We start from the raw sequence: 10,818 nt of genomic DNA, 5'->3' as shown, positions 1-10,818 counted from the left end.
GGATTTTTTCCAATTAAACTTACCTGCCACCGGGTGTCTGCCCATGGGCTGGCCCGGGAATCACCTGTCGGTGCATTGGTTTCCAAAATGCCTTAACACCTACAAATCGGAATATGGTTTCTATTGTATTTTACAGCAGCTTTATATATTGTGCTTTGTTAACTACAAACAAGTCATTCCACAAATAATTATTGCATGTATGATAATCAAATTGTGTATATTAAATATAAGTTTATCATTTGATAATAAATTTACATTTGGATGGGCTTATTGGCATTAACACTTACAACACACACAATATATTTTATGTTCTGCAATATTACTTCAGACTACAAAATACATATTCTGTAAATGAAACACTGGAATCAGTTATCAGCTTTACAAAAGTCTAATGCAATTGTTCTTTTAAAATTCTATGATAAAAAGCTTGATATAAATAATACATACATATTGGTTTCAATAGAATGTACACTAGTATCCTTAATGTTCCTGCTGTAGAAAAAAATGGAATATTAAAATTTACAATTTATTACTAAGGTAAAGAATGGCATGAATAATACACGTATGGCTTTGTCATTTTCACAACCATTGCAAAATTAACTAGGGGCACTGAACCATGTTATAGTTTCATAGTAGGTGCAAACTGTGCATCTCATTTTACAGTTAGCACAGTAGCACCTGAAACTGGACAATGGCGGGGGTGCACTTAACAAGCTGGGGTGAATACGAATTCTACAGGAGAGGGAAAAATGAGCCGGTGCCACATATTATGTAGTTGTGTAAGCATGACCCATTTGTGATAGAAATGCCCTTGTCAAAGCTGTTTTGTCCTTTTAGTTGATAAGCAACACAACTGATAAAGTAACATTATCTACTGTAACTGTGATGTGAGTTAACAACCCCAAGCAAATTTATTGTGCTTTAAAGGCATGATGTCATCCTGCCAGGGGGTCAGTAATAGAAGGAAGTGCCTGAAACAACTAAATGTCAACAGTGTCCAATGGGTGTTACCCACACCACAAACCTGCCATTAAATTTAGAGGAAACCAAGATGATAATATTCATGCAGTTGGCATCATCTTAGTCTGTTTCCTGTAGTCTTTTTCTAACATTTAAGTAAGAAAATAAACAATAGTTCACATTTACAATAAGTGTGCCGTGGGATATCCTGTTTCCTTTCATGTACTTTGTTTATGACTTGAGGCACCATTTGGCATTATGACTCTGGCTTCTTAGCAGCACCAACTTTTTTGACAGTACTGGATGCGATAAGAACAAGTACGTCCTTATTTTTTAATGAACTCAAATGATTTGAACGATAGAGAGCATCTGCTTTAAAATAAGCTGAAAGAATAAGATGGTCCAGTTCAAGTCACATTACAGGCAGTATGAAATGCCAGTGTTGTGGATATACAAGATGGCTGTAATATTAAATCAGTTAAGATATTTGATAAACTTTGGATAGCAGAGACAAATACATAATCAGAAGCTGTATATTATTTGCTAATGTGGGCTCTGTGGGTCAAGTGACATTCTGAAGTCCATGTTTTGAAGCACTGGGTTAAACAGGATAAACCCAAGACTAGAATCAAATCTTGTACTCGTCTTTGAAACATATCACTTTCATAAACTTTACATGCTACACGATGGCATTTCATGCCAAATAATATGTAGCATATGTTATACTGCCACAGAAAATACAAAATAAGGTGCTTGAAAAAAGCACAAAAGCTATTTAAATAGGATTTTTTTTTTTAAACTGACCACTTGGGCCTACTGCTCATTCTAACCTGGATCTGCCAGTTCTTGGCACTGGCTCTACACATATCTGTATTGTTGACCTATGTTGTGAACCATACAGGATCACGGGAAACCTTACCTATTGCTGTAATTTAAACTACAAAGAGAATAATAAAAATCTTTTATAAGGCCAGTGCCTTTCATTGCATCCTTGTGATGCTTAAAAACATTAAAATAGATGTTTAAAAATGTCTTTTCCTACAAAAGCATGTCTTTGAAATGATGCAGTCACTCCGTACAAATGTTAAAGCACAGACTCAATGTTTTCACACATTTCATTCTCTCCCAAATGGTAGATAAATGTTGTCCTTCCAGCTGATATGTTTGAATCCGCTGCAGCCGCATCTAATGTTAACGTGGATGCAAAGAGATCTGAAGTGGTCATTCGACCAACCGAGTCCTCATCTCCCTGAATATATTTCTTGGAATTACTCTTTATGTAATGCCATGTAGTTGTATACAATATAAAGGCAATAGTCTTCAAGCCTATGGCAATGCTGACATAGAGATATCTATATGAATCGTTATTATATAAAGCACACGCTCCACTTTTATTGCAGGTTTCTGACCAGATGAGACAAGTAGAGTCAATTGCAGCCCCAAAGATAAGTGGCGGTGGGATAAAACCTAAACAAGAGTAGAAAGATACACAGAATAAATAAAATGTACCCAGTTACTAACCAGAATTCCAGTGAAAATATAAGAGATGGGAAGTGAATAATACGACTGGTAACCCTTTTAAAGATTACTTACCACCAGCTTTACTATCACTTTGTTTATTTCTGCCTTTCCTTTGAGCTTTTTTAATGATATAATTAAGTGGTGGGTGAACTGGCTGACAGTTCAGAGGAACTACTGTGTCTGCGTGGAATATTAAATATAAGGGTACATCAGTAATTCTGCGGTCCTTGCAGGAAGTTTAACTTGAAGGGGTGCAGGTCAGAAACAGGGCTACAACACTGAGAGCACAGGATATCTGAAGTTATCTAAGGCTTTATCGCACGGAGTGATTTATCCTCAACTGTATATTAATTCAGTTGCCTTGTTATATTTGGTTCAGTGACTCCAGCAAGTTCATTGCAATTATTGATTATAAAGGAAGAAGCGATGGTGACATCCCTTTGCGGCAAAATCATTTTTTACTTGCTGACTGTCATAATTTGCCTACAGGTCCAGTATTAGTTTACATAATCTAGAAATCACTGAGGATAAATGTTTGTTTGTTAAATGAACATCTGAGCCTCTGGACACATCTGTTACTATTCCTTTACAACTGGTGATGGTGCGATTGATTTTAGCTTGAGAAGAGCTGTGTACACAGTGGGGTCATTTTGACTTTTGCGATAGTGTAAAATGGGCGATAGCGAATTGGCAGCTCGTTTCACATCTCTCCCGAATTTCATTTCCATTGCAATAGAACACTATCAAAATTACCGTAAGTAAGTGAATGAACACGTTCAATTTATGACTCCGTTCAGATACTGATGCAAAACACAAAAAGAAAGTCAACTATCCAAAGCTAACATTTTGGCCGGAATTTTCACAGGTGGGTTGGAGGCGAAGGTGGAAGTGAAAGTTGTAAAAGTCTAAAACCTGACCCCAACCCGCCTCCAACCCACCCACTTTCACCTTTTACTCAGGTGGGGGGGCAGCCAATCCGCTGCCAGGAGGCGGGTTGGCAATTTAAATATTATAATGAGGCCTGAAGCCTCTACTTTAACCTGCTTTGCAGGTTTACTGCAGGCGGCTGGGGATCCCGGGCTTCGGGATTCCCAGTGGTTGCAACGAGGCAGCCACAGCCTCTGGGAGCAATGTTTGTGGGCTTCCTCCCGGCCCCCCAAGCTCCCCCGCCAGCAGCCTGCCCTCCCCAGGGTCAGGATTACGAACCCCCAGGGATCGGACTCCCCCTGAGCTTGGAACACTGCCACCCCCCCACACCCGGTATCGCGACCCAGCCCCGGGGATCGGACCCACCCCAACCCCCGGGGATGGGAACACCCCCCTCCCCACCATCCTGGACCCAGCTACTACCTGGTCCTGTGGCCTTCTGGTCCGCGTTCCCCACCCGACTGGAAGCCAGCCTGTCAATCAGGCTGAACCCCGCCCTTTATGTCACATGCACACTGTGGAGTTAAAACTCCACAGCGTGCCAGGCAACCCGAACTTCCAGGTTTCCCACCATCTCCCGGGTCCTACGGCATTGTGTGGGTGGGAAACGGGAAAATCCAGCCCTTTTGTTTTATATGGAAAAACACGTAAAAGTACACAGCAGGCCCAAGAAAAGATAAGCTAGTTTTTCTGGTTTGATGACGGGTCCTTTTTTCAGGAGCTTACAGACCTGCTGTCAAAATGTAATATTTTCCCCAGAGTCTTTCTTAAATTTCAAACACAATTTGATTTCAACTCCAATTTTCATGTAATGTTCTTCATATTACACATTTCTCGTAAACCTATGATTAAAGATGGCAGAAAAGAATATTTTTCAATTTCTGTGGCCATTTTGAGAAAATTGGGCAAAAAATGCTCTGAATGAAATTCTGAAGTATGCAGCCTCTTAAAGTGAGCTATTAATTTCAGCTCTTGAATGATCTGGCAGCCATCGCAAAGTAATAGTTCTACAATGAAATAGCTGGATCTGGACAAACATGAGAGCAAATAGATGCTTCCAGACAACCTATATATGTCTCTTTCAATGTCTGGGTCATAATTGTTTTACAGATGCAAGAAAACCATTTATTGGCAAGGCCATATTGTAAAGTACTTTGAAAAAAATATTCACAAGTTATATTAAGAGTCCCAATCTTTTTAATTCGCTCTCTGTAACATTTTTAAAAAGTCGGGATAAAAGCAGTTTCTCGTTTCCTGTCTGTGAGAATTCTGCAATGTGATTGGTTGTTTACACAGCTTGTTGATGTTACATCAGCATCGCACTAGGAATTCCCACTACACTGTGCTGAAATCACTTGAACGTCAAAAAAGGCAAACTTCTCACCACAGAGATCGCGAGAGGGTGTAATGATAAACCCAGCAACTACAGGCCAGTCAGTTTAACCTCAGTGGTGGGGAAGCTTTTTGAAATGATAATCAGGGACAAAATTAACAGCCACTTGGACAAATGTGGATTAATTAAGGAAAGGCACCACGGATTTGTTAAAGGCAAATCGCGTTTAACTAACTTGATTGAGTTTTTTGATGAGGTAATAGAGAGGGTTGATGAGGGCAATGTGGCTGATGTGGTGTACATGAATTTCGAAAAGGCGTTTGACAAAGTGCCACATAATAGGCTTGCCAGCAAAGTTAAAGCCATGGAATAAAAGGGACAGTGGCAGCATGGATACGAAATTGGCTAAGTGACAAGAAACAGAGAGTAGTGGTGAAAGGTTGTTTTTCGGACTGGAGGAAGGTATACAATAGTGTTCCCCAGAGATCGGTGCTAGGACCACTGCTTTTCTTGATATATATTAATGACTTGGACTTGGGTGTACAGGGCACAATTTCAAACTTTGTAGATTGGTGGAATGGGCCGACGCGTGACAAATGAAATTTAACGCAGAAAAGTGCAAAGTGATACATTTTGGTAGGAAGAACAAGGAGAGGCAATATAAACTAAAGGGTAAAATCCTAAAGCGGGTGCATGAACAGAGAGACCTGGGGGTATATGTGCACAAATCGTTGAAGGTGGCAGTGTAGGTTGAGAAAGCGGTTAAAAAAGCATACAGGATCTTGGACTTCATAAATAGAGGCATAGAGTACAAAAGACTTTGCTTTGCCGCTGACCGCAAATTCCGGACATATAGGTTTCACCAATACTAGGAAAATTTCAATCTGCATAACCAATTAGTGCCATTGGAGGTAAAATTTAACTCTTTCCAATTCTTCTAGAACCCCAGGACCTACAGTATAAAACCCAGCCTCCCACTTGCTAGTTTATGGCCTTTTTTATCTACTCCTACCATTAAAGATCCCTGTAGTGGATGTTGCCTGGAGGCTGGATTGAGAAGACCACATAACTTGGTAACTACTTCCCTGGTGAAGCATATGGTAACAACAGGCCTCTTCTGACATACTCAGGTAGCTATGACAAGGTCTATACATTGTTCCTGAGATGACAGCAATTTCATGCCAAGCAACTTAGGTGTAATCGCGCCTGTCTTTCTTGCCTCCAGAGAAACGCCTCTTCCTCACTCAAATCTAGGAATGCCATTAGAATCCCCAAAGGAATTACTATGCTGATCACTTTGTATGATGGAAGTGAAGTAAGCAGCTGACAGCAAAAGTTACATGAAAAGCAGTTTAAGCAGCAAATGAAAAATAACTTGCACATCATTAACAGCAGGCTCGATGGGCCAAAATGGCCTCTATCTGCACTGTGGGGTTTCTGTGATACTGTGATACCATTAACAATAAAAAATTAGAGATTCCTGAAGTTTAGTGAGGCTATTTTCTCCCTGACACACAGATAACCATTTGGCATGTGAATGTGAAATAATGCCAGCAAAATATTTAATAATTTAATAAATATAAATATTAATTAGTAGCAAGAAACTAAGGGCTAGAAATTCGGCATCTTAGCGCCTCCCGTTATTGCCACTGGGGGGGGGGGGGGCAAACAGGGTGCTAATCACTTACCGACCAGGCGTGGTAAAATGATCGACTCCCATTATATTTGGCGAGAGATTTGCGGCGGCGGTATGGCATTGCGCCCTGATCTCCTTCGCCCGGAGATTGTGACGTCATCACCGTGTGCATTGCTCCGGTAGCGCCCCGGACCCGAAATTCAGTTCCGCCCCCTGCAGCATCGCCAGGCGAAAACACTGGCAGCTGCAGGAGGCATTCATCGAGAGGCCGGGTGCTTCGGGGGCGATATTTAAAGGCAAGGTGGCCGAGGTAAGTGAAAAAAATTGTGAAATGCTGTTTCTGGTTTTTTTCATTTTTCTTTGCCAGCGCTCGATAAGCCCGGCACTCTGCTGCAGTGCATCAGGCTTATCGGGCCGGAACGTGTCTGCCGTTGGGGACCAGGTGAGGTTTCCTCTTGCAGAGCCTGCAGCGATGGCCCTTCCCTTTAAGGGAGGGAAGCAGCCTTCCAACGCGGCAGCGCAGCACGGCCCAGTGTGCCGCGCGGCCCAGTGTGCAGCGCTGCCCAGTGTGCAGCATGGCCCAGTGTGCAGCGCTGCCCAGTGTGCAGCATGGCCCAGTGTGCAGCGCGGCCCAGTGTGCAGCATGGCCCAGTGTGCAGCATGGCCCAGTGTGCAGCGCGGCCCAGTGTGCAGCACGGCCCAGTGTGCAGCATGGCCCAGTGTGCCGCGCGGCCCAGTGTGCAGCGCGGCCCAGTGTGCAGCATGGCCCAGTGTGCAGCGCGGCCCAGTGTGCAGCATGGCCCAGTGTGCAGCGCGGCCCAGTGTGCAGCATGGCCCAGTGTGCCGCGCGGCCCAGTGTGCAGCGCGGCCCAGTGTGCAGCATGGCCCAGTGTGCAGTGCGGCCCAGTGTGCAGCATGGCCCAGTGTGCAGCGCGGCCCAGTGTGCAGCATGGCCCAGTGTGCAGCATGGCCCAGTGTGCAGCGCTGCCCAGTGTGCAGCATGGCCCAGTGTGCAGCGCGGCCCAGTGTGCAGCATGGCCCAGTGTGCAGCATGGCCCAGTGTGCAGCGCGGCCCAGTGTGCAGCATGGCCAGGTGTGCAGCGCGGCCCAGTGTGCTGCGCGGCCCAGTGTGCAGCATGGCCCAGTGTGCCGCGCGGCCCAGTGTGCAGCGCGGCCCAGTGTGCAGCATGGCCCAGTGTGCAGCGCGGCCCAGTGTGCAGCATGGCCCAGTGTGCAGCGCGGCCCAGTGTGCAGCATGGCCCAGTGTGCCGCGCGGCCCAGTGTGCAGCGCGGCCCAGTGTGCAGCATGGCCCAGTGTGCAGTGCGGCCCAGTGTGCAGCATGGCCCAGTGTGCAGCGCGGCCCAGTGTGCCGCGCGGCCCAGTGTGCAGCGCGGCCCAGTGTGCAGCGCGGCCCAGTGTGCAGCATGGCCCAGTGTGCAGCGCTGCACACCTACCACCCCGCCTGCTGCCTGTTGTACTCCAGGAAGGAAGTGGAGCACTTGATTTAGCACTCCACTTCCTTCCTGGTGTGCAAAACCTGAATTTTTCAAAAGTTGAAAAACATTAGCGCCTGGTGCTAATTTTTTCAACTTTTAAAAGTTAGCGCCTCAAACAGGGCGATACTCAATTTCTCCCCCTAGGATTTATTCTGTATCAGTGTGAAGCCGTTCTCAGAGAAAACACAGAATGAAGATTCAGGGCTACTATATTGGAGATATGTGTGCCATTGGAAAGTTTCCTTTCCATGTACCACGAAACAGAAATGAAAATTCTTCAAAATAAAAATAACCTATTGTGTGGGTAAGTAAATGTAAGTGAGTGATATGATGTGGCACCAAATCAGTGCAATAACAATTGCTGTAAATTTCAGCCGCCAAGGGTAGGCAGGTGTTGGCAATGCACCTGAAGTGAAGCTTGCAGCCGCCTGTCCCACAGTAATGATGTCAATTAAACTTTAGTCAGTGGTGCTTTATCTATAGATCGGCCAATTTGTTCAATTACTTGATCTGATGACCACTAATGTTCAGTCATTTCTAGAGCAACATATGGATCCATGTCCATATTTACATTTGATAAAATCCCTAGAAATGTTTGGGTGAACTACTATCATTCCATTCAAAACCCCCGCTTTGAGTCACTGGTGAGCTGCTGGTCAATCAAGGCTCGCACCAAGATTCCGGCAGAGGGACAGCAGCTGTTCTTCCTCATACCTGGACAATTGTGTTTCCAACTCCCAGCACCCACTGTCCGCTCATGAAAGCTGTTGCAGCAGGTTCTACCAGTACAGGTAATATCATTTCACAACTCTGGGCACACCCCCAGGCCAATGGACTTAAATAGCAATTCCCTGATGGATGGAAAATGCGCCACCCAAATATGGTCTTGTCTTTAACAATCAAAGAATTTCCACTGGGTGTATAGATCTTTTATTCAACCCCAGCAGTGCTTTACATGGTAAACAGGACACTTTTAAAAACTCTTTGCATCAAAGCCACTGTGAGACCGATCTATAGAAAAAGCATCACTGACTAAAGTTTAATTGATCACCCGTTTATATTACACTGCTGCCTTCGGCAGGAAGGTGTTGCAAGGTTCTGAGGCAAATGACTGCCACCAGCACCATTTGTCACTGCAGCTTATGAATTTCTTCAAGGAGGTCTGGGGCTAGGACAGTAAAGTCGTAAATGCATGTACAGTTCTGGTGCTGCTGAATCTGCCCCATAGTATTGTATAAATTGGGCTAATTTGGCACAATGGGAACCAGGTCTTACTGTAGCTGGATCCAATATAGTGCTTGATCTCTGATGGTCACATTTCAGGAAAACCGCTGTTGTGCAAGGTGATTGAAGATTAAATGTTTTTAATGCATCTGGTTAAGCTATATGTTGATGAGTTTACAGATGTGGCATACCATTGTGACAAAATAAACCTAGAAGTCCTGGTACATGACAAGATTGTTATTGGACCATGGATAACATCACCGCCGAGCCCAATCTCGTCCTCACCCGATCTCCACTCAAAAGCACTTTCCAGACGGATTCACTGGACAGCAATCAGGAATAAGAAACCCAGCTAATGTTTCCTCCTCCCACCCCCCAACCCCCCAAGCCTTGATGTGATGAGGTTAGTTGTAGCAAGCCAACTGCTACCCTGGTTGAGATCATTTCCCTCAGCACAGACCTGAGACTCACAGAATCACAGAAACCCCACAGTGCAGATAGAGGCCATTTCAGCCCATCGAGCCTGCACCGACACATATCCCACCCGATCCCCATAACCCCTACACCAACACATATCCCAGCCTATCCCCGTAACCCCACGTATTTAATCCCCCTAACACTAAGGGTCAATTTATCATAGCCAATCAACCTAACCCACACATCTGTAATGATTTTAGTAACTGCAGTGCCCCAGAAGCAGTCTGCATTACAAATAAACCATCCAGTAATTTACAAGGACCTCTGGGTTTATTCTCGCCACAATATTACTCCACAACTGTAAGTTTGTAAACACCTCCAGTTAAAAAATAACAAGATCATACAGCTTAATATGATACACTGAAAAACATTTCCATTTCATCCTCAATCACCTTGTATAACAGTGGGACAAAACTAACAAGATTACATTACGTTAAAATGCAATTTCATCCTGTTCTAATGGTGAGACACTTGGAGTTTCATTGCATATGCAAAGCGCAGTGCTACATATTGGTTACATTAATAATTTTTGAAATCTGACACCTAATCTGTTTTGCATTGTTTACATCTGACAATGTGGTTGGCCTGCATTTAAATGGTGTATGGATAAACTCTGCTCGACTCTTGGATTGAAGTCCATACGTTAGCTTAGGGTCACTGCAGCTGTAATGGCTGTAAACGTAATAAACTGTAGATGCATCCAAAACTGACAGGCATTAATATCGCAGGCTTTTCAATTTTACAAACCCACTGAAGCTCGAAAGTATTAAGCAATACTTGTCTGGCTCTGACTGAAACATTGCTAAATTTCATCACCAGGTTTGTATAACATTTCATTCCTTAGGGGAAAACCCCTTTTGTTAGTTCAGCTCCATTACAATAGTTAAAAATGGAATCTAGGGGGGGCAGGGTGGGGGGAGTTGGGGAGTACAGCCCCATCCCAATATTGTGAATTAAATTAACAAAAAAAAGGTTTTAATAATAGTTTTAATCTGCCATTTCAGATAATCTCAGGAAAGATAACTGGAAAAGGGCTAACTTCAATGGGATGCGAAAGGATCTAGCCAGGGTAAAATGGAACCAAAGACTAACAGGAAAAACTGTAATGGAACAATGGGTGATCTTTAAGGAGGAGATGTTCCTAGTACAGGTTAGATACATTCCAACAAGAGGGAAGGGTAAGGGAACCAAAGCAAGGGAACCAAAGCAAGGGCTCCTTGGATGACGAGGGAGATAGAGAAGA

At 44.1% G+C, this 10,818-nt stretch overlaps 1 protein-coding gene across 2 annotated transcripts in view; it reads right to left on the bottom strand.

The window, feature by feature from the left end:
* Positions 1–211: 211 nt before the first annotated feature.
* LOC147124488 (solute carrier organic anion transporter family member 3A1-like) overlaps positions 212–10,818 on the bottom strand; it is a 503,248-nt gene continuing 492,641 nt past the window's right edge. For both annotated transcript variants that reach the window (XM_085987799.1, XM_085987789.1), the window contains exon 10: positions 212–2,427. In XM_085987799.1, coding sequence (XP_085843925.1) covers positions 2,045–2,427 — 383 coding nt within the window. In that variant the 3' untranslated portion in view covers positions 212–2,044. The remainder of the gene's footprint in view (positions 2,428–10,818) is intronic.

This window comes from Somniosus microcephalus, chromosome 1 (assembly GCF_052327205.1).
Source record: "Somniosus microcephalus isolate GS21.2 chromosome 1, FLI_Smic_1.0, whole genome shotgun sequence".
Taxonomy (NCBI): domain Eukaryota; kingdom Metazoa; phylum Chordata; class Chondrichthyes; order Squaliformes; family Somniosidae; genus Somniosus; species Somniosus microcephalus.
Note: the sequence above shows the minus strand (reverse complement) of the source record. Positions and strands in the feature narration are given on the sequence as shown.